Below are 24,110 nucleotides of genomic sequence, written 5' to 3'. Positions count from 1 at the left end.
GATACTTAGGAGAGTGTTCTCCAAATCCATCCAGGTTGTTAACAAAAGATACAAACTCACCACCATTTTGTATGGCTGGATAGTATTCCATGGTGTGACTTAATAGCATGTTACTGACCTGTTGCAGTTTCAGAGAAGACCTGTCTGAGAATAAGTGGGTGACAATCCTAGAGTGCCCTTGTTCCGGTTTCAAGCCCTTTACTCTGTGGGTCCAAAAAGCCAGATTCACTAGTTGACACAGAGGTTAACAGTCTCCAAGACACACTGATTAATGCTAACCAAACTCAAGAGGTTGATGTATAAATCCAGAGTGTGAGTTAATTCCTTTTTAGTGAAAAATAAAATAATCAGACTGGATAATTATATTCCTTTCTTGTAGGAAAATCTATCATATATTATCTATCTAATAATAGACAAGATTCTTATATCAAAAAACATAGTTTGGAATCAGAACAAAGGAGAGTGATACCCAAGCGTAATGGCTTCAGGTGTCTTTGGTCTAGAATGTACCTGTCAAGATGGCTAATTCATTTTCATGGTTAACAGGCACTCTTTTCTATGGCACTAAGGTGAGATGAGTCATTTTGTCGCTCTGAGCAGCCCTTTCAGAGATCTCCCTATGTGAACGTATTCTTTCTCAAGTTGAAGTATAATGCAATTGATTTAGTTTAAGCTTTTGTTTACAGTCCCTATCCAGCTGTACCTCTCTCATCTTGCACCCAGGTCACCTGCCTTGGATTTGGTGTCTTCATAGAAAATGAAGTCTTGAGTCTTTTCTAGAAATAACTGATTCTGTCCTATATATCTGGATTTTTTGAAAAATGTAAGTATCTGTGGGTCCTGTGTAACCTATCCGAGAACCAGGATGTGTATTAATCTACTTAGTAATCTCTTTTTCTCCATGACATTGTACATGGTGTTAAGACTACACATAAATTTTCAAATCAAATGTCCAGTTCCACAAGACAGATAGTCAAAATCAGTTGTGTCCACTGTTGAGATATCACAGCTATCATTATTTTAGTAGCTGCTTTTTTTTTTCTTTCTTTAGTGATAGGATCTCACAATGTTGCCTGGGCTAGAGCTAAAGTGCAGTGACATTATCACACTTCACTCCATCCTCAAACTCCTGGGCTCAAGTGATCCTCTTGCCTCAGCCTCACGAGTAACTGGAACTACAGGCATGTGCCACAACACCCAGGTAATTTTGTAGTGAGGGAGTCTCACTATGTTGTCCAGGCTTGTCTCAAACCCCTGGCCTCAAGTGATCCTCCCACCTTGGCTTCCCAAAGTGCTAGGATTGCATATGTGATCCACCTTTTCTAATTATAAATTCCAGTAGTGACTGCCTTGGTATTATTTCATATGTGGCCCCAATGGTAGCTTTACATGATGTTAAGACTACACATTATTTCATATGTGGCCCCAATGATAGCTACACATAACTTTTTAAGTGCCAGGATTGCATGTGTGATCCAGCTTTTCCAATTATAAATTCCAGTAGTGACTGCCTTGGTATTATTTCATATGTGGCCCCAACGATAGCTTTCACTTATCTACATTGATAATAATTTATTATACTAGAGGAGTGGTCCTAAAGAGGAATCACTAGGCATTTGAATAGCTCTTGAGGTTTAAGCTCTGCATGCGAACCCATCTGTGAAAAATAATGATCACAGCATTGAAAGATCCAAGAACCTAGTTCCACTTGGGCTAGAAGGACCCCATATAGCCAAGGTAGAAAAAGAAGAAAACTGGGGGCAGAAATTCAGCCAAAAGATCTTATTCAGCATTTTAGGAAATTCCCATACCAGGTGATCCCAACAGCCTGTGAGATTTTGAGCAGACCCAAGAGCTGTATCCTGCAAGCCTGAGGCCAGACTTAATAGAGAAGAACAGATACTGGGGCTGCTCATCCTGCAGCAGGTGGTCCTGACCATCATCCAGCAAATGCAGAGGAAGCTCTGATTGTGTTGGAAGGTCTGGAGAGATGCAGGATGATTCAGGATAGGGGGTGAGAGGCAGGAGGGGAGGGAGAGCAGTGGGCACTGGCCAGCAAGCTAGGGCAAGGTGCATAGTCCCAACAGTGGGAAAAGGGATGCTAAAATTAGTCTCTGCCCAGCTAGACTGAACATGTTGTTCTCTGATCTGACTTTCCCAGAGCCTGCCTGACAGCCTACTGCCCTTGGAGGTTAATGAAGACTGGCTTCCTTTTTTTTTCTTCCTTGGAGATGCTGTGTTTTCTTGTTAGGATTTTCACTACTGTTCTGTGCTGATTCCTTTACAAACCCAACATTACCTGCCTGTTTGCAGGCCTCCTAACTATGCATGGACAAAGAAGCTGTTGCTTCTAGAAGAGGCTCATGTGTCACATTACCTTCAGTAATTCTCCTAGTATCTACTACTGATTAACAAATCTCTAAAACACTTAGTGGCTTAACCCAACACGTATCATCACACTGTTTCTACAGGTCATGAATTTGGCAGTGTCTTTGCTGGGTGGTTGTGGCTCAGGGTCTCTTGTGAGAGTGTAGTTGGGATGGTGGTCCAGGTTTTGTCATATGAAGGCTGGCATGGAGTTGGAGGACCCACCTCAAGATGGCACATTCATATGGCTGGTGGCAGGAGGCCTCAGTTCCTCACCACATGGGCCTCTGCATAGGATTTCTTAAGCATCCTTATAACATGGCAGCTGACTTCCTCTGGAACAAATTATTCAAAGAGTAAGGCCGAAGCCATAATATCTTATATGACCTAACCTGAGAAGTCATATACCATCATTTTTCCAATTTGATTACAGAGTTAGGGCCTCAATGTGAGAAGGCATGAATACAGTTTGCAGGGATTGCTGGGGAATCATCTTGGAGGCTGGCTACCCAAACTCTCTCTCTCTCCCCTCACTTATGTTGCCAGACATACTACTTAAGATAAAAGTGACCCGTGATTGGTCATCTGCATCTGACTGGGAGAGCTACATAGTATAGTTCCTATTAGGAAGCCATAAATTTGAGCTTTCCTGACAACTACAGGGGCTCCAGAAGTTATGTCCAGATAATTGTTACAGGAAATACTGGCTCCTGTGGGGGATGAGGCTTTTCAACCAGACTGATTTCCACATCTACCTGATTGGGATCTCACCTCCTATATCTGAGTGGTCACCTGGAGAAAAGATATCTTTCTGCACTGCTGCCAGGACTCCCCGATAAAAGGTACCCCCAGGTCTGCTGTGCTGGGCATCTGTGCGTCCTGCTCTATATCATTCTTAGCAGATGGGTGACCAGTGTGGCTTATGGGATCTTGTGAATCTAAATGTGTAGAGGACCCACCTGAGAAAGCCCTTGGTAGATAGTAGAACTGAATTTTGTAGCAACTCAGGAATGACCGAGAGGAAGCTGCAGACCCTGCCTTTGTGACAGTGTGAGCGGGGGATGCTTAAACCAGAGCTTTGACGTGTAGGAGATGTTAGTGCCAGAAATCTATATCAGGCAGATGGCAGGACAGATGGCAGGTGTGGGGGGGATTCCCAAGACCACCCAAGACTCCCCAGGTTCAGTGATTTGCTTGGAGGCCTCCCAGGACTCAGCATAAAGTCATACTCATGGCTCTGCTACTTTACAGTTAAAGGATACAAAGCAGGATTAGGAACAGGAAAAGGCACATGGGCACCGTCTGGAAGCCACCAGGTGCAAGCAAGCTTCTCCTCTTCTCTCGTGGGATCACACAGGGCACATTCAATTCCTCCAGCAATTCATTATGACAAGTGTGAAATGTTGTATACTGAAGAAGTTTACTAGAGACTCAGTGCCCAGAGGTTTTTTTAGGAGGTGAGTCATGTAGACAGCCTCTGCTTAGCAGGTACCAACATTCCAGACTCCCAGAAGCAGCTCGACATAAAGTACATTGTTTGCACAAACAGTCTGGGCACAGTGAGCCACTCTTTATCAGGAAATCATGGGAACCCTCCTGAAATCCAAGTTCCTAAATGCCAGCCAAGGGCCAACCGTGAAAGCAGACCTTTCTAAGGACAGCAGTCTCTGGTCTGTTGTGGTGACTGTCCTCTGCACGGTCGAAGTGGAACTCTGGGCTGCAGAAGCTCAGGAAAGGCTTTAGAGCAGTGTTCTCAACCTTCCTAATGCTGCGACCCTTTAATACAGTCCCTCATGTTGTGGTGACCCCCCAACCATGAAGTAGCAATGAAAGTAATTTTATGGTTGGGGGTCACCACAATATGATGGACTGTATTAAAGGGTCGCAGCATTAGGAAGGTTGAGAACCACTGCTTTAGAGGGAAATGATGTTTCTACCAGAGGGAAATTCGTCAGCAAAGGTAGGGAGATGGGGACACCCCAATACTGTTGGAGAAGTGTGAGTAGTTTGGGAGCAGATGACAACCACTGACCTGATCCGAGTCGCTGTCTTCCCATCAATTCAACATAAACCAGTGAGAGAGTTGGCCTGGGTGACCTCAGAGGTCCTTTCCAGTGGCTGCACCTCCAGGGAAAATGGTAACGGCCGAGTCCCAGAGTGTCAGCCGCTGAGAAGTGAGGAGAAGACGTGGTTAGACCTGGAGCAAAGAGCATGAGGTGGGCTGCTGTCAACCCTCTTCCCTCACTAGCTGTGTGACCGCAGGCAAGTCCCTTCTCTGCGCTTCCCTTTCCTTACAGGGGATAGTAACAATGTCTTCTTCACAGAGTCGTCGTGAGGATTCACGAGACACTATATGCAAGTCTCTAGCAGAGAACCCGATGACGGCAGGTGCTTAATGAATGGTGACCACGAAAATGGTAATGTTCAGTCTTTACTCCAAAACAGTCAACACTGTCAACACTGTCATAAACCTTTTTAGTCCTAATCTCCAAAGGAAGCTAAAGCACAGCTAATAAACAGTGCAGTTAGAGGGAGGCCCCACAGCCACCACCAAACCACTTCTCAGAGCAGCCATGGATGACATCAGGGCTCCAGATCATCTCGGAAGGACATGCAGAGGGAGGGGGGTGGAGCACAGCTTCCCTCCATCAGGGCAAAGGAAGCCAGAAGGCTGATGACCTTGGCTGGGTTTGCCTGACGCAGAGACAAGAATGAAATTCAGGAGGGTGCCTTGACAAGAAGAAAGAAATCAAGTCACAGATGGGGCAGTCGTGGAGGTCTGATGTCGGTGGCCACATGGTGCCAAGTCACGCACATTTGCTCAGCAAGCCATCTGCTAGAATAGTAAGTAATGTGTTCATGAGATGCACAGTTCTGCTTCTTTAAACAGAATTTAATGTTGGAAAACATATGCACTACATTCTGTTTGTAAAAATGTATCGATCTGCACATGTTTCCTGAACAAATACCTTATTTTAATTAGGGTATATATGTGGCTATACACATACACCATGTTAATCATAACGCAATTCCACTTTGGTCTTCTTCACCTTCATTCAGTATTCTCAGTTAATACTCAGTTTTTAGGCTCTTTGACCTCACCCCTGACGGATATTACCATGTTCCCCAATTTTATGCTTGAGAATGATTTGAATAAGGATGGGGGATAAGACAAAGGTCAAATATTTTGGCCAAATATAGTTTTCTCCTAACTAATAGCACAAAACAACAAGCAATGATTTTAAGAAATTATTTCTTGGCCACAAGAGGCCAGAGGAAACCGTAGTCAGTAAGTCCACAGAATGGAAATGAACGATCCTAGTCAGACACATGGAAATGCAGGCAGGAATAAAGAATGCAAAAAAAGATGACTATGAAGTGTCAAACCAACAGTTACAATGTCTGTGGAATTCAAATACAGAACAATATATGACAATACAAAATGAGGAAGGGAATAAATGAATCTAAAGTTTCCTAATGTTTTAGAAGTCTTGGGCAACTGGTAAAAGTAATAACTTGTCTTAGACAGAAATAAGATTGCATGTGGCTTAATCTCTATAGAGGATAACAATTAAAGGCAAAGAATATATAACAAAAGAATGTATGACTGACAACTTTCAGGTGTAAAACAGAATAACAGAAAGCATTTTATTCAAAATGAGAAAGGAGAAAAACAATATAAACAGATGGGTCAAGCAGAAAACAAATAGTAAGAATAAACTCGACTTTATCAGTAACTATTTAACACTTAAATGCACTAAATACTCCAAAGGGAAGACTCAGCTTGTCATACTAGATAAATAAAACCCAACCACACGTAACTTTCAAGAGAGAGAAGTTAAAAACATAGAGACAGATGGTTAAAGTAAAGGGATGGTGAAATACAGTCTATAAAATTCTAACAGCTAAGCCTGGTGGCTCACACCACTTTGGGGAGCCAAGGTGGTTGGATCACTTGAGGTCAGGAGTTCGAGACCAGTCTGGACAACATAGTGAGACCCCAGCTCTAAAGAAAATAAGAAAAATTAGCCTGGTGTGGTAGCATACAACTGTAGCTGTAGTCCTAGATACTCAGGAGACAGAGGTAAGATTGCTTACCCAAGAGTTCACCAGTGAGCTCCGATCATGCCACTCCAGCCTAGGTGACAGAGTAAGATACTGTCTCTAAAACAAAACACAAAAAACAAAACTTAACCAACATAAAGCAAGTGTCCCTTTCTCTATCAAAGAAAACAGAGCATCCTTCCCAACTCTTATGTGGCCAATACAATCTTGATAGAAAAACTGGACTATGATGTTATAAGAAGGAAAAATTATAGAGCAGTCTCATTCGTTATAGATAATAATAAATATTTGGTCTTTGTCCCCAAATCCTGGCACTCTAGCCTGGGTGACAGAAGGAGACTCTAAGACCATCTCTTAAGAAAAAAACAAGAAAACAGAAGGAGCTGGCAAACAAGTGCTATTTAACAATTAATTATGGTGGCAGGTGCCCTTCTGGGTACTTGGGGGTAAACACGACCAGGGGTCCTGGAAGATAAAGTACCTCATCAAAAGTCGCACTGTTGGCCAGGCACGGTGACTCACACCTGTAAACTTAGCACTCCGGGAGGCCAAGGCGGGAGGATCATTTGAGGTCAGGAGTTTGAGATTGATGTGAGCTAGGCTGATGCCATGGGCCACAGAGTAAGGCTTGTCCCAAAAAAAGAAATAAGAAAAGAAATTCCCACTGGTGGTAAGTAAAGCCCCGCTGCTGGCAAATGGCAGAGCTAATACCTGCACCCAGTGGGTCTGACTCCAGAATTCATACTCTTCATCATTCCGTGCCCCTAACTCTATGTATAATAATCAACCATAATACTAGAATTAAGCATCAAGTAGACATAAGTCCATGGGCTGTGAAATCATAAAGGAAAGATACTAATTCTGACTGGAGATGGGTTGGTTCTGGAAGGCTTTAATAGAAAGAGTTAGCACTGAAGCTGAGATTTAAAAGATGAAGAAGACTTGAGCAGAAAATGAGAGTGCATTAGTGAGGTTAACTCAGGTCACACTGCAGTGACAAAGGTTTAACACAACAAAGGTTTATTTCTCTTATGAAAATGCAAATTCAAGTTGAGCAGTGTCCAGGACCCTCCCTTGATGTCTTGACTGAGAGATCCAGGCTCCCGCCATCTGAGGCTCCTCATTCCATCGCAGGCATTCACGAGCCCCGTGCAGGGGAAGAGGGAAAAGCTTGGAGAACTCATACCTGCCTGTCAGGGCTTCGACCTGGACGCCCACATATCACCTCTGCTCACGGCCCATGAGTTCTAACTTGGAGCATGAGAGCCATTTGGCAAGAAGGCATTGCCTCTGCTACTGAGAAAAGGAGCATTCTGGACTGAGGAAGGAGCACGCGCAAAGGATGAGTGAATGACAATGTGCGGTGTGCGTGGGGACTGGGTGACAACGGCGTGTGTGGGGACTGGATGACAACATGTGGAGACTGGGTGACAACAGCACATGTGGGGACTGTATGACAAGGCGGGGTGCGTGCATAGAGTCTGATGACAACACGCAGCATGTGTGGGGACTGTATGACAACACGTGGTGTGTGCGTGGGGACCAGCAACAAGAGAACACAGCAGGCTCTCCGTATCATTCCAGGGGCATCTGGAAGCTCTGGGAGGAGCGCCATAGTCTGCCTCGTTTTACAAGACTGTAGATGGTAGCAAAACAGAAAGCACTGAGATGAGAGACCAGTGAGCTGGTTCCAGCAACAGCCCAGACAGAAGCAGTGGGGAGGTCAGAGAGTATGGTCGTGGGAAGCGCTAGGGATGAGAACTTTCTCATACTTGGAGACTGGATGCAATGTGGTGAGGGCAAGAGATCATGGTTCCAAGCTTTCCTACCACCTCACCAAGCAAATAGCAGCATGAGGATCCAATGTAGAAATAAATGCATAAGCAGCAGCCTGTTTGGAGAGAGGAAATCTTCTGTTTGTGCCATGCTGCTGGAATATATGCACAGAAATGTCCAGAGGCAGGTTGGAAATACAGCTTGGTAGTTAAATACAAGCTCTGGTGAGTGAGGAAGGGTCTCCCAGGGTGAGGGTACAATATAAGCAAAAGGATGGAGGCCAGAAATATCAGGGTGTACATGGAGAACTTCAGGAAGAAGAAAGGTCTTTCCTCACCCATTAACTCTGTCCCTCCCGCCCTCCTCGTGCCACTTCCTGCTGCTGGGTACACATCTACCCTGGAGGGCCCCCCCCATGCAGCCAGCTGTGTGGCTCCTGCCAAGCATATCGGAGCCATCCAGATGGGTTGCTCCCTCTTAACGGTTTCAGTCTTGCGGTAGCTATTTTTCTGCAATGCATCATAATCCTTTGTCACACTGTCTGAGCCCTCCATTCACAAAGTCCTTTCAACGTACCTGCATGTGACTGTGGTCTGAATGACACCACTGGTTTTCCCACATTCAGTAAAGAAGCTGAGAAATAGAAAGTGTCAACTGTGGGACCCTGGGCCAGTCTTTTGACCTCTCTGACCCTCAGTACTTTCATCCACTAGGGAAAGAAACTTAATACCCATCCCACCCTTTAGAAGGGTGGTTGTAAGGATCAAATGAAAATAATGAAGGCGAAATAGTTATATAATCTCTAAGGCAGCCGTTCTTTGAAGGGCCAAGGCATTAGGAAGGTTGAGAACCACTGCTCTAAGGCAATATAGGAATGGTGACATTTGGGGTGGGGGTCGGAGCAAAAGAAGATAATGTTGTCACGATATGCACTTTAGGACCAGCCAGTAGCTATATAAGAAAAACTCAGCCAGACAACTTAACACGATGACAGAGATTTAATTGAATGCTTCTTACGGATCCAAGTCTATAAATGCTACAAGTAAACACCATCATCTTTGTCTTCCAGGAGCTGGGCTGGTAAAGGGTAGACAGAGAAGAGGTGACCAGCACACAGCACAGAATAAAGTGTGTTCCACTTGAGCCATGCAGATCCTTTCAAAGGACCTCAAAGGGTGCAACAATCACAGGACAGTGCTGTGGTTGGAATCTATCCCCCCAAAGTCCATGTGCTGGAAACTTAATTGCACAGTATTAAGAGGTAGGACCTTTTAAGAGGCAATTAGGTCATGAGGGTGGCGCCCTCCTAAATGGCTCAATGCCTTTCAGGAGTGAGTTAATTCTTGTGGGAGTGAGTTCATGCCCTGAGGTACCCGCTTGCCCTTCTGCTCTCCTGCCATGTTATGACACAGTACGAGAGCCCCTGCCAGAAGCTGCCACCATGTTCTTGGATTTATCAGCCTCCACAACTGCAAGGCAAATAAACTTATTTTCCTTATAAACTACCCAAGTCCGGGGATTCTGTTACAGCAACAGATAAACAGACTAAGATAGATAGTTAAGGAATGCTTCTTCCCGGAGGAAGCGGACTTTGAAGGGAACTCATGGCATGATGTGGCCAGGTATAGACGCCATGGCAGGGAAATAATCATGCGGGAAGAACTGAATCAGAAGATTCTACCTACCACTGCCCCCTCAGCCAGCCTGCTGCTGAAGCTGGAAAGCTCCCATCTTCCTAAGGAGGAAAAGAGCGTGGGACAATACTTAAGCCAACATGAAGGGGCGAGATTTCCTATTTTGATCTTTGTTGCCAAACCAGCATTTGCAGCTGAACCACAATCTCAAGAAATGGGCCAAGATCAGGTGCACAGTGAAGGCTATGAGGACAGCCTCACCACTCAGGGCTCCGGGCACAACGCCAGCCACTCACACAGCATGTGAGACATGACTGGGGCTCCTCGTCCAAGACTGACTGCACGCTTTATCTGCACAGACACTTTCTTGGCTCACAGAATTCTTTTGGAAAAGAAACTATTCATTTGTTTTCTTTTCCGGCAAAGCCTCCGGTCACTGGGTCAAGCCATGCGGACACAAGCAGAGAGGGGAGCAGAGACACAACACCACCAGGGTGTTGGACAAGGGTAGGAAGTGGCCCCATTGCTCCTGGGGATAGCCAGGGGATGCAGGAGCCACCAGCTGTGGGAATCGCTCCTTCCAGCAACAGCCAGCTAGCCCCTCCGTCCCAACACACACACACACAGTTATGCTGTAGTTTCTGATGACAGGGATTAAAGCTTCCTTGTCCTTCTAGGCATAGCTTTTGGGGTCACACCTACTGTACTTCATTGGGTGAAATGACTATATTCATAGCAGGAAGGCAGAGGGAGCTGCCACAGAGGGACTTATGCCGTTTTGCTAGTCAGAAAGTTAAACTTCTCTAACAAAAGTATCAGCTGCTTCATTCCTTTCACTTTGCATTTTAAAAAAATATCAACCTCTGCAGAATTTGAAACTAACCTCTAAAAGGGATTTAAAAGAGCTATTATTAAAAGTGCCACACAGAGGGGTAGATTGCTTCCCCGCAGGCCAGTATCACTGTGGTTTACTGGCTATAGGATACCTGTACCAGGGGCATTTTTAAAGGTCTGGGAATTAGGGTACAGAATAATTTCCTTCTGACCTTTTTCCATGTAAATTCACTTAAGGGGCTACCGGATTAAAAATTAGAATAAATACTAAAGGACATTAACCCCAGCTACTCGGGAGGGGAGGCTGAGGCAGGAGGATCACTTGAGCTCAGGAGTTTGAGGCAGCAGTGAGCTATAATGATGCCACTGTACTCCAGACTGGTGACAGAGCAAGACATTGTCTCTTAAATTTAAAAAAAGAAAGAGAAAAGGAAAAAAAAGAAAGTACAAAAAATATGACCGATTCCTAGGGTTTGGAATGGTCTTCGAGAGCTGGTCTTAACTATCTCCTTGTCTCAAGCAGAAACCCTGCCTACCAACAGCAGGAAAAAATCCACCTTGATTTTCAAGCTCCCCAGGAAGGGTGCTGCTGTGGCCCTCCCGTCTCCAGGCCCCTTATCTCTGCTTCTTGTGTCCATCTCTTCTGAGATCCCTCCCTTCATCAGACGCAGTGAAGACCCCCAGCCCTTTCCTACACTGTCACCGCCCCCAACCTTGCCACTCACTGTTGACCAGACCATAGCTTCCCAATTCTCCCAGAATCCTGACTTCTTCACAACTATTTCTGGAGGCCTCAAACAAATGCTGCAAGTATTTGGACATGCCCCTGCCACAGGCCTAGTTTTCCCTCTCAGATTTCAGCTGACAAAAGGGTGACAGTGAGCATTTCAAAGAACCCAGACAGACACTAAAAGCAGCAGAAAGTGATTCCTTCAAAATGCCATCATTACTCCCCTCCCCATACTTACAGGGGTTTTTTGTTTTGTTTTGTTTTGAGACAGAATCTCACTACGTCTCTTTTGGTAGAGTGCCGTGGCGTCACAGCTCACAGAAACCTCCAACTCTTAGGCTTAAGCCTTCTCTTGCCTCAGCCTCCCAAGTAGCTGGGACTACAGGTGCCTGCCACAATGCCCTGCTATTTTGTTGTTAGTTGTTTAGCTGGCCCGGGAGGGGTTCAAACCCACCACCCTAGGTCTCTGTGGCTGGTGCCATAATCACTGCTATGGACGCTGAGCCATGCTTACAGTTTCTTTTCATAGTAATCAGCTGTCACTCTTCATAAAATCTCAAGGACTGGAATTTTCCTATAAACCACAGAGGGCTCCCTGGGGAACTATCACAACCATGCACTTTGCTGTGCAAAGATGTAAATAGTGACCCAAACCACTGCTCTCTCTTCTCGAGTCAGTGACTCACATCCCAACTGTGCTGCCAATCACAGTTCAAACGTGCAAGTCCAATGTGCCCCAGCTGCACCCAGCCTCGAAACGTCCCCAGTTTTGCTGAATTCTCAGTGACCAGTATGATGTGTCTCTCAAGCCTTTCAGAACCTCTCTCCAGAAGCAGGACTGCCTACAGGACCTCACCATCTGGCTCCAACCAACAACTGACACGCACTAGATCCGTGCTTACACTCTCCCCCTCCTCCTTTGAGATTTGAACCCAAATCCGACCACACTTCTCACCTGCTCTTTGATAAAAATGGGACATGTCATTGCTGCTGGTCAGGATCCAGGACTGGTTGGTCTCCAGCCCTGGCTTATCTAGGTTCCGGACACAGACCGCTATGCTACTTTGCTCAGTAACAATTGCTCTTAGGTGCCTGAGGGCTATTTACCTTAGCAGGAAGGAGAGAGAAAGAGATAGATAGTCTTTGAGGGTGAAGTAGTCTTAGAATAGATCTTAGTCTTTAGCAGAGCATAGTGAGCTTCAGCAGAGAGACGCCGTGCTGGCATTCTGAGGCAGGAGAAGCGACAGAGCGAGAGTAAGCGGGTCTGTAAGAAATGTGCCTTCTCCTCCAGCCTAATATAAGGCTGATCTCATGCCTCTCAACACCACAGGTGTAGAGACTGCCAATTCACCAATGGTCTCATCTCATGAGCTCTCTCATGCTTTTACGAGACCTAAAACCCTCCCCATGCCCTTTTCACCAAGGTGGGTCATTATTGAGCTACAGGTGTTACTTATAACTCTCACTCCTCCTAGCCATAAGCTATATGGGCTGCTACAGGGACAACCTTGGTAAGGAAGGCATAGGAGACCATATGCTCCACCTCTGCCTGCCTGCCCAGCCTCAATGCCCCCCTTATACAATAAGCTGAGGAGCAGCAGGCAACTTGCCCTCACCTCTGTGCTTCTTTGCTTCTGCTGGCTGATTCTTCTGTCCTCTGCCTGGCAGAGGCCTCAGTGCTCTTTGAGCTCTGGGGTTCAAAGCAGAGCTCCTCACATAGACTCAGAAGCTCCTTCTCACTGCAGTCTTAATTGTGTGTTTCTACCACCGTCATGAGACCAACTTTACTGTTTCTCACCAACAATTCTTCCAGTGTTGGCCCTTACTGGCCTCAGTCTTCTTACCTGTAAAATGGGTATAATAATTTAACATATCTTTTACCATCATTGAGAAGATTGATCCCGGGAAATGGCAGTGAGTGTTTGGGGAAGTGGGAACAGGGGGAAAAGTAGGATACTCAGACAAAGTAGGATACATTCATGAGCAGGGCTGCTGGAGTTGTATCCTACTGGAAGCCCCTAGGAGAAACAGTACAAACACCCCAGAGGGGAGGAGGCTTGGTATTCATCAAACATCTCCCCTTTATTGTCAGTTGCAGGTTGATCATAGGGGCATCCACTCCCTGGCACTCTGGCCACACATGTGCCAATCATGTTCCTATGGTCAGAGAAAAACCCCTGAGCAGATGGGCTCAGGCATTTGCAGAAGTCCCTTCTCTTGGGCAGGAGGCAGACAGCACCGGATACCATCTACCTCCTGCTCTGCCCTGGGCTGGCTGAGTGAGCTTGGCTCATCTAGAAAGTAGTTGTATTTAACTAGGTGGTTGCCCAGTCTCTTGTGGTGGGCGCCTCAGTCAGCCCACATCCCCCGTGGCGGGGCACCATTAAGCTGCCAGTCTGGTCTCTGAGGGTGGGGCGGTCCCTGATACTAGAGCAGTGCTCAGCGCCTGCTAGCCTCTGAGTGCACCCGGTTGACCGGCCACTGGGAGGAAATGGTGCAGAATGAGACAGAAGGAAACCCTGACATTTAGATGCAAACCCAACCAAGGGACCCCAAGCAATGGAAGCCAGTGACCACAGAACTTTGGAGCTGCGTGCATGTTGTGGTCTCTGTGTGTATGACACTTTCAGATTTCACAGTTCAGATCCAGAAATGGCAATGTGTAGGAGCTATGACATTTTTATATTAACTGTATGTGGGCGTCTCCTTACCTTACGTGACTCAGAGCTGGGGCGGGCCCGGCTGAACTGCAGTCGGCGCCCCTCTGCACCTGGCGACAGGCTCTTCGCCCTCTTTGCTGTGCCCACGCAGTGCAAAACCTTGGGGACCAAGAGATGTCTTGAAAACCTAAACAGATACTGTCTTTATCACAACTCAAACCAGTCAATAAGATCAAGCCGCACAAAGAGACCAAAGCGACACCGTCTCCACCCGCGTCCTGCCCAGCAGCTCAACCACACTCCCCAGAGTTGCGTCCCCGCCCACCGTCAGGGCCCAGGTGGGCACCAGGGTTACCTTCTGCAGAAATGCCATCCTTGGCCTGTACTGCTGGCCTTGGTGTCGGATTGTCATCCTGGACCCTGGATGAATTCACGATCAGAGCACTGTTGGGAGGGGAGAGCAAGTTGCCCCCAAGTCAAAGGCCAGGGCGCCTCGCCAGGCCCGGGCGTCGGCAGCGAGGCGGCGGGGCGGGCAGGGCTGCCTGCGGCCGCAAGAAGCTTGCTGGGTGCCGGCAGGCTCGGGTAGCCGGGGAACCCGCGCCAACCAATCAGCGAGCGCCGCCGTAGACTCATTAGCATGCGCTGTGCGTGCGCCCATCCGCCACGAGGGGGCGGTGTCCCGCTCCGCCCGCGGCCGGGAGGCTTAGGTTGCGAGCACAGGTCAGGGCCAGTGGGTGGGAGGACCTGTCTTAACAGGGCGAACCTTGAAAAAGTGAAAAAACAGTATGCAACGGGCATTGTGTCCTTGACTAGCCTTCCCCTACACCGGCCATTAGCAAGTTACTTAAACTTCCTGTCAGTTTTCTCATCTAACCTGGGAAAAGCAAGTGAGAGGGTGGGAATGACACCCATCAGGTGCTGTACTGACTGAGTGAATAACTGAGTTAAGACCGGCAGTGAGTGTGATTGGTGGGGAAGAATGCTGCTCACCTGCCAGATGGGGGGCTCTGAACGCCCCGTGTGCCACTTAGCTGTGGGATCAAAGCAAGTTATGGAACCTCTCTGAGTTTCCTTTTTCTCAGCCTAACAGTGAGAATAATTGCACCCTCCAGATGGAGGATGTTTTGTTTGATTGTGGTTTGGGCTGGATTGGTTTTTTTTTTTCACGTAAATGCAAAGTAAACTGACATGTTTACAAACTTGTGTTTTCCTAATCAAAAACAAATACACTAGGAATTATATTTGCTACTAATACAGAAGATTAGATGTTCAGGAATTTTTTTTTTTTTTTGAGATAGAGTTTTACTCTGTTCCCCTGGGTAGAGTGCCCTGGAATCATAGCTTACAGCAACTTCAAACCTTTGGGCTTGAGCAACTGTCATGCCTCAACCTCCCAAGCTGGGACTACAGGTGCCCACCACAATTCCAGGTTAGTTTTCCTATTTCCGTAGAGGCAGGGTCTCACTTTTACTTAGACTGGTCTGGAACTCCTGAGCTCAAGGGGTCCTCCTGCCTCCACCTCCCAGAATGCTAGGATTACACACCTAGCCCAGAAAAACTGTCTTTTAAAAATAATTTTCATTTCAAAATATTAGGGGATACAAGAGTCCTTATTACATGGATGAATTGTGTAAGGCCAAAGTCAGGGTTTATTGGGCCGATTACCAGAATGGTGAACATTATACTGGACCCAACAGGTAAGGTTTTATCCCTCATCCTCCCTCCCCAATTTTGGTTTTAAGATAACAAAGCTAATGCATAAACAAGCACTTAGAATTGTGACCTATACATGGTGAATGTTCAGTAAGCAATAATTTCTGTATGTCTCTTGGGATTCTTTTTAAAAAATTACCATGCCTGGCCAGGTGTGGTGGCTCATGCCTGTAATCCTAGCACTCTGGGAGGCCGAGGCAAGTGGATTGCCTGAGCCCACAAGTTTGAGATCAGACTGAGCCAGAGTTAGACCTCCTCTCTAAAAATAGCCCAGCATTGTGGCAGTGCCTGTAGTCCTGGCTACTCAGGAGGCTGAGGCAAGAGAATCGCTTATGCCCAAGAGGTTGAGGTTGCTGTGATCTATGACACCATAGCACTCTACCCAGGGACAAAAGTGAGACTCTGTCTCAAAAAAAAAAAAAAAAAAAAAAAAGTACCATGCCTGGTGGTTCCATTATACACATAGTCTGATGTATATATATTATATACACATAGTCTTTTATATACTACATACACATAGTCTTTGATATGTACCATGTATACACATAGTCTGATATACAGGGCGGCCATTAAGTTAGTGTGCGATTTAAAATAGTGTGCACACTATGTATTGTTTTCAGAATACGATGAGAACTCCTGGAGTAGGAACTGGAGGTAAGAGTATAGACTCTGGAATCTGATTACTTGGGGCCAAATCTCAGCTCCGCTACTTATCATCTGTGTGACTTTGGGCAAGTCACATAGCTCCTCTGTGCTTTAATTTCTGTAAAATTCAAGTGATGCGATGACAGTCCCTACCTTTGAGCAGGGCTGTTAAGGGGAGATAAAATAGTAAAGAATCAATAAATAGAAGTTGTTACTGTTATTAATATTAAAATTATTAAAGATCATGTACAGAGAGTGTAATATTAAAATTATTAAAAATAACAAATTTGGAATGCTAGCTATTTTTTTTTTGAGACAGTATCTCCCTCTGTTGCCCTGGCTAGAGGGACATGGCATCAGCCTAGCCCACAGCAACCTCAAACTCCTGGGTTCAAAGAATCCTCCTGCCTCAGCCTCCCAAGTGGATGGGATTACAGACACCTGCTGCAATGCCCAGCTAATTTTTCTATTTTTAGTAGAGATAGGGTCTCCCTCTTGCTTAGGCTAGTGTCAAACTCCTTGAGCTCAAGGAATTCTCCTGCCTCAGTCTCCCAAAGGGTTAGGATTACAGGTGTGAGGCACTGCACCTGGTCAGCCATCTAACTCTTTGATAGGCTGAGATCCCCCACATTTAACTCTTGGGATTTTCAGGATCAGAGGCCAGCCCATCTTTTATTTTTAGCACTAGTTGGACTGAGCATGACAGACAAAGCTGATTTCCAAAGAGAGCATGTGGACCTTTGTCATAGAGGTGCACTCAGCAGGTATCTCGTCAGATCATCTGATTCCCATCCTTGCGAAAGAACTAAATTCCCACTACACTATCCAGACATCTTAGCTCTGAGTTAAGGTGCTCAAATAACTGTCTCAGAAATCAGACACTGAAGTCTGGTTGACTCATAGGGAAACGACTTGGCAGGAAGCCGTGAGATGTAGCCTCCAGCCTCCAGCGCGGCTACTCTGTGGCGTTTGGCCAGAGGGAAACCGCTCATCTCATCCAGGTTTTCAAATGTATTTGGATTACCTTTGATTACCTCCCTCATTCTCTTATTTTTCTGATTTGGGCTGACTGTTTTGTTTTGTTCTCATTTTGTTTTAGAATAGATAGTGATTTATCTATTATAAGTTGTATATATATTTTTTTCCTTTCTTTCTTTTTTTTTTTTTTTTAAGGCTGGGTATAGTGGCTCACACCTGTAATCTTAGCACTCTAGGAGGCTAAGGGAGAGGATCCCTTGAGCTTAGGCTTTTGAGACCTGCCTGACTAAGCAAGAGGGAGACCCGGTTTCTACTAAAAATAGAAAAATTAGCTGAGTATTGTAGTGGGTGCCCGTAGTCCAGCTACTTGGGAGGCTGAAGCAGGAGGATCACTGGAACCCAGGAGTTTGAGTTTGCTAGAAGCTAGGCTGACATCAGGGCACACTCTAGCCTAAGCAACAGAGTAGTACTCTGTCTCAAACATAAAAACCAAAATAGTGTGAGAGTGTGACAGCAGTCTGGAAACTAGCAAAAAACTGTAAGTATTCAGAGTGATGAATTTCCTTCTCTAACAATGATCTAATCAACTCTAGTTGTTTCCTAGATGAGGGAGACAGCATGGGGTAGTGAAAAGTGACTAGGACTAGGACTCACGACACTAAGATTCTGATCCCAACTCTGCTGCTGACAAATAAAGGGACTTCAGACAAAGCACAGTCACTTTGCAAAGCCTGGACTACGGTTGATCCATGTTGTCCCCAAAGTTTGCTTTACAACCAACACTTCTCAAACGTTAATGCAAATACTAAGTCTCCTACGGATCTGGTTAAAATGCAGATCCTGATTCAGCAGGTCTTGGGTGGGGCTGAGATTCTGCATTTCTAACAGGCTGCCCTGGGATGCCTAGGAGTGACCTTGATCTGAATAACAAGGATCTACAAAGCAATGAGGTGGACGGGAGGGTCACAGTCAAACACATATAGAAGTTTGTGTGTTTACTACATTTCAAAGAGATTATTTACTGCAGTACCCCCCAAAGCCTGTAACATAATTCTGAAGAGATGACTGGAGCAACCCAGAAGAAAAGTTTTTCAGAAAGACAAAGGGCTGAGTGTGGTGGTGCAGCCTGTAGTCCCAGCTACACACCAGGCTAAGGCAGGAGGATCCCTTGAGCCCAGGAGTTTAAGGCTGTGGTGAGCTATGATCATGCTGCTGTAATTCAGCCTGGGTGATAGAGTGAGACTCTATCTCTAAAAAGGAAAGACAAACGTCTTTGTTCTGTCTTGTATAAACAGTGCAACAGAGACAACGAGAGCAGCTGGTTTCCCCACGATCATTCTTCTCCCAGATGAAGGGATGGTGTCCCACCATTTGTAAACCTCATTCCCGGAAGACTGCTTTCACCCACAGCTTCCTTCACTTTCCTGCCTCACCCATTAGCTCATATTTTGGACCTCGTGACGCGCCCCGCAGACTGGTGTCAACCTGCCACCTGGCCAGGTGTAAAAGGATGAACTGGACCAACCAGATAATCACTCTTGGAAACAGCCACTTGAGCCAGTTAGTACAGGTGGACACATTTGAGAAGACTTCAGGATGGAATCAGGGTCATGATAAGGCACAATCATATTCAAGGTCAAGTATAAGGAAGACAAACTGAGCGTGGAGTAGAAGGGAGCAGAAGCCAGCAGAGCAGAGATGCCCGGGAACGCTGAGCAATGGACGTGAAGGCCACTGCGGCTGTCGTTAGGTACAAAGAGCAAGTTATGTCATCTCCACAGTCACAACGACCCCGAAGCTACGACAGCAACTTTTGGGGGAATGATTGGCTATAAGTACATTAAATATTTAAATCTTATTGGAAGGATGAGTGGGAGATGGCTTGAGGAATTGGACAAAGTAGGGGAAAAAAGGAAAAAATGAACACTGCCCACCACCCAAGATAAATAACTCTGCTTATCAAACTGGTTTTTTTTAACCTACGTTGTTTTATTTCCGTCCATAACACCTTCAAGAGGGAGAACAGTTTGGTGAGTTGCATGCAGGGTTGATAAAATTCCTCCATCTTGCTATCTTTACAAGACCATCCCTGGCAGAATGGTAATGAACTATATATTAGGAGGACCCTAGAGGGACAGAATAGTTGTGTTTCATCAAGACATTTGTAGACCAGAAAGAAAAAAGTGAATTTTTTTTTTTTTTGAGGCAGAGCCTCAAGCTGTCCCCCTGGGTAAAGTGCTGTAGCATCACAGCTCACAGCAACCTCCAACTCCTGGGCTCAAGCGAGTCTCCTGCCTCAGCCTTTCGAGTAGCTGGGACCACAGGCGCCTGCCACAATGCCCGGCTATTTTTTGGTTGCAGCCATCATTGTTGTTTGGGGGGTCCAGGCTGGATTTAAACCCACCACCTTAAGTGTATGTGGCTGGTGCCTTAGCCTTTGAGCCACAGGCGCCGAGCCGAAAAAAGTGAATTTTGAACCCTCCCCTCCAGGAAGCCAGACCCAATTTGCAGCCAATCTGTAGCAGCAGTGGGAATTTACTGCCTTCCTGTCTCCGTTCTGTCCAACCTCACCCTATCCCCACTCTGATTTTGATTCCATATTTAATTTGTTGCCCTTGTTCTGATTTTTAATTTACACTGTACCATTTTATTTTATGCATCTCTGGTATGTCTTATGACTCTGTTATGAGAGAGTCATCAAAGAGATCCAGTATACATAAAAACCAGATGAGAACTGAGTTAAATGTATTTATGCCTGAAGGATCGATCATTTTCCCAATTCCTCCTGTTAATCATTATTGCAGGAACTGGAATAGGTCTACTGGCATGTCATAAGATTCACTCAAAACTGCACCCTCCTAAAAGTCCTAATAATTTAGATGACAACATTGATGACACAGTGTCCTCCTTTTCAGAGAAGCAAAAGAAAAGAATGACTCATACTTTAGTAAATAGGATCTGCATTCAGAAGTCTCACCAGTCTAGGCTTAACCCAGTGTGCTTTTAAAAACAGATCAAATGTCCACACCCAATCAGCTTCTCTGGGCTAAACGTCAGTGTTAGGGTTCCTACTGTTATCAGAGGTCATTATTAAGAGCTAGTCATGTGAATTTCTCTTTGAAAAATTCCGATCTGATCCAGAACTGTTGCCAAAGTATTATCCATTCTGTCTTTCTACCATGTGGCATAGTAGAAATTTCTTTCGAAGTTTAGTACCAAGGAAAACAGTTTTCCCTGGAAACTCTCTCCCCCTCCTTTTTTTTTTTTTTTTGAGACAGTTTCACTCTATCACCCTGGGTAGAGTGCCACGGCATCATCATAGCTCACAGCAACCTCAAACTCTTCCTGTCTCAGCCTCCCAAGTAGCTAGGACTACAGGCATGTGCCACCATGGCCGGCTGTTTGGTTTCTATTTTTAGTAGAAATGGGGGCCTCACTCTTGCTCAAGCTGGTCTCGAATTCCTATATTCCAGTCATCCACCCACCTCAGCCTCCCAGAGTGCTAGGATTACAGGGTGTGAGCCAGCGTGCACAGCCTGGAAACTCTCCAGATCAGAGAAAAGGAAGTGTTTTCTTTTCTCTGATCAAGAGATAAGTGTATCCCATTTCCTCTTTCATCTTGACCATCATATACTTCAAATCTTGTATTAGGCTCTTTTGTAGTAACTGGAATGAAGATGAGGGGAGGGTTGTTTTTTGGGTGGTTTTTGGTTTTGGTTTTTTTTTGAGACAGGGTCTTACTCTGTCAACTGGGCTAGAATGTGGTGTATTGTCATGTTTCATAGCAACCTTAAACTCCTAAGCTCAAGCGATCCTCCTGCCTCAGCCTCCCAAGTAGCTGGGACTACAGGTGCTCCTAAGCTCAAGCGATCCTCCTGCCTCAGCCTCCCAAGTAGCTGGGACTTTTCTTTTCTTTTCTTTTCTTTTTTTTTTTTTTTTTTTTGAGACAGAGTCTCAAGCTGTTGTCCTGGGTAGAGTGGCCTATGTCACAGCTCACAGCAACCTCCAACTCTTGGGCTCAAGCTATCCTCTTGCCTTAGTTTTTCTATTTTAGTAGAGATGGCGTCTCGCTTTTACTCAGGCTGGTCTCAAACTTGTGAGCTCAAGCAATCCACCCACCTCCTCGGCATTTCTTTAACACATCTATTTCTGCCCCCAGCATCTCCCGCCTGGGCAACTATGGTGATGGTACTAGTTGTTGTTCTTTCCTTCCCTGATGCCCTCACCCCCTTTCCAACTTCCGATTCATTTCTCTCCCTGTGGCTGGCAGTGATTTTTTTAAAAACTCTATATTTGGACATTTCATTTTCCTGCTTAAAGGGCTCTGCTGGTCTACACCAGTGTGCTTTTAAAAATGGATCAAATGTCCACCCCCAATCAGCTTGTCTGGGCTAAACGTCAGAGGAAACCCTTAGGAAAGACCCATGCGTAAGGAAGGAGCCCTACCAAGCCCTCACTCAGTCTTGGAGCTGCCCACCTGCAGGCTTACACTCTGCCCCCCTCTCTTCCTGGATCTCTCCACCTCATCACTCTGGCTCTTTTTCCATTTCTGGAACAACTCAAGTCTCTTTTTGCTTCGGGGCCATTACATGTATCCAAAACTATTCTTCACTTACGTTTTTACCCGGTTAACTTCTCATCCTTTGGATTCCAGCCATACTATCACTTCCTCCAGGGAAAACCTGCCCTGTCTCCTTCCCCCTGCTAGCTTAGGTCCTTCCATTATCCCTTATTTTTGGTCCATGTTCCTGAATTTTAATTTTTTTCACATGCAAAAGGAAAGGTTCGCAACTGCATCATTCACAGCAGCCCAAAGGCAGAAGCAACCCAAGTGTCCATGGACGGATGACTAGATGTTTAAAGAAGATGTACTCTATCCACGTGCCATGGAGTATTGTGCAGCCTTAAAAAGGAAGCAAGTTGTGACGCATGCTACAACACCATGATTACGTGATTCTCTCTGAATTGTCTCTCCTCATTGGCTTGTCGGCCCCTTGGGGGCAGAGACTTAATTCTCTTACTCCTATGCTCATCTCAGCACTTGGTTCTGTGCCCGCAGGAGAGTGGTCCCCAATCAATACGTGGGAGAAAGAGATTCAGAAAGATACAGAGAGCAAAGAGAGAGGAGAGACCACATGGCTGCAGGAGACCCCGTTTCTGCCAGCTCTGCACCAGCCCCTGGGAAACTTGGCTACCCAGCTTCTCTGTTATCTGTCCACAGAAGCACTGGGCATGTAATTAAAACTCCTTTACTTAAAGTGTCATGAGAGCCTTTCTCTTCCTGGAGTTCTGGAACTTTGGCCCCTCTCTCTTCAAAAACGCCCTTGAAGTTTTTAGATAATAGCAAAGTCATAGTCATCACTGATAGAGTCAACCTTTAAAAGGCTCCTCTAGACTCTGCAAGCAGCTCGCAAAGCAAGTATAGGGACAGCGACCCCATTGCTCAGGTGAGAATGTGGAGGCCAGGAGGGAACCTGGCACAGAACTGGGAAATTGAAGGAGTCAGACCTGAACCTGGGCGGTCCAGCTCCAAAGTCCGTGGCTGCATCATTATACTGCATTGAGACTGCCAGCTCTGGGTGTGGCATAAACGTCTGTGGAATAAAGATCTAGAGACTTGGAGCAGCTGAGTGCTGGGGGAAGGCAGGGTCTCCCCCACCCATTTTCTTCCTTGAGCCTGGCCCTTGGTGGTAAGCCCCCCCCCCCAACTCTGCTCCTTTGCTGGCTGGGTCCTAGAGGAAGTGGAATGACTCATTAGATTAGCAAATTTGGAAAGAACTACTGCCCCCCCTTTCCTCTTAGGCAATGAGTTGCCTGCAGGCAGCATCTGCTCTGCCCTCCCCAACTGTAAGAACCTCTGTCCTGGCCCTCCTCGCTGTGATCAGGTGGGATTCGGCCTCCTTCTGGCTTCAGTGGGCCCATTTAGCTCTCAGACTAGGTCAAGGTCTCCACTTAGCCTTTATCAGAAGTGAAAGTGCTCTTTCTGTGCTCGGTGAATCCACTTCAGGCAGAGGAAGGCTGCCCCAACGCTCAGTATCTTAAGGAAGCCTGGGAGGGCCAGGTGTCAGTGCTAGGCCCCTCTGGGCTTAGGTCCCCTAGCTGAATACCCCACTACAGGCATTCAGACCTGCCACCTTCACACCCCGGGGCGGGGGCATGTCAAGACACACTGTTCCAGCCTCTGGCAGCAGGGGACTGCTCTGGGATGGGAGGTCACAGCATGAACTGGGGGCTTTGCAGGCCTGTGCAGACCTCATCCTCAGGGACCACCTGCAATGTCACACTCCCTGGGCCTATGCAGGCAATGATGATGGATGATTCCCCCCCTTCACCAGGCGTCCCCTTTCCTACTCACTGAATTCTCAGACACCCATCCCTGTAAGGGAGCTACGACCATGACCCAGTCCTGGAGTCCTCACTCCAAACCCTCCAGCTGGGGCTTCTCTGGCCACTGGAGGCCCTCAGGGACCTTGGCCAGCAGGACGTCCCCTGGGGTGGTCTTAATGTCCCTGGTGTTCTTGCCACAGACCCAGGCTCAGCTTTAGACCCCACCCCCACCCGTCAATCTGCACCCAGCAGGTGCCACCTTCCTTGAGCAGCAGATGGGAAAGCGGGAGCCAGGGTGTCCACCCACGACTTTCCAAAGTGAGGGACTTTCCACAGTCCCCACCCCTGCTGCTTTCTGTCCCTGATTTTCCTGGGAATGGC

The 24,110-nt window shown here is 46.4% G+C and overlaps 1 protein-coding gene across 2 annotated transcripts in view; it reads right to left on the bottom strand.

The window, feature by feature from the left end:
• Nucleotides 1-14,543, bottom strand: part of RGS9 (regulator of G protein signaling 9) — a 99,196-nt gene extending 84,653 nt beyond the window's left edge. For both annotated transcript variants that reach the window (XM_003786182.2, XM_003786184.2), the window contains exon 1: nt 14,422-14,543. In XM_003786182.2, the coding sequence (XP_003786230.1) occupies nt 14,422-14,478 (57 nt within the window). In that variant the 5' untranslated portion in view covers nt 14,479-14,543. The remainder of the gene's footprint in view (nt 1-14,421) is intronic.
• Nucleotides 14,544-24,110: the final 9,567 nt, after the last annotated feature.

The sequence above is a fragment of the Otolemur garnettii genome, unplaced genomic scaffold (assembly GCF_000181295.1).
Source record: "Otolemur garnettii isolate 467f Iridium unplaced genomic scaffold, OtoGar3 scaffold00018, whole genome shotgun sequence".
Lineage (NCBI taxonomy): Eukaryota > Metazoa > Chordata > Mammalia > Primates > Galagidae > Otolemur > Otolemur garnettii.
Note: the sequence above shows the minus strand (reverse complement) of the source record. Positions and strands in the feature narration are given on the sequence as shown.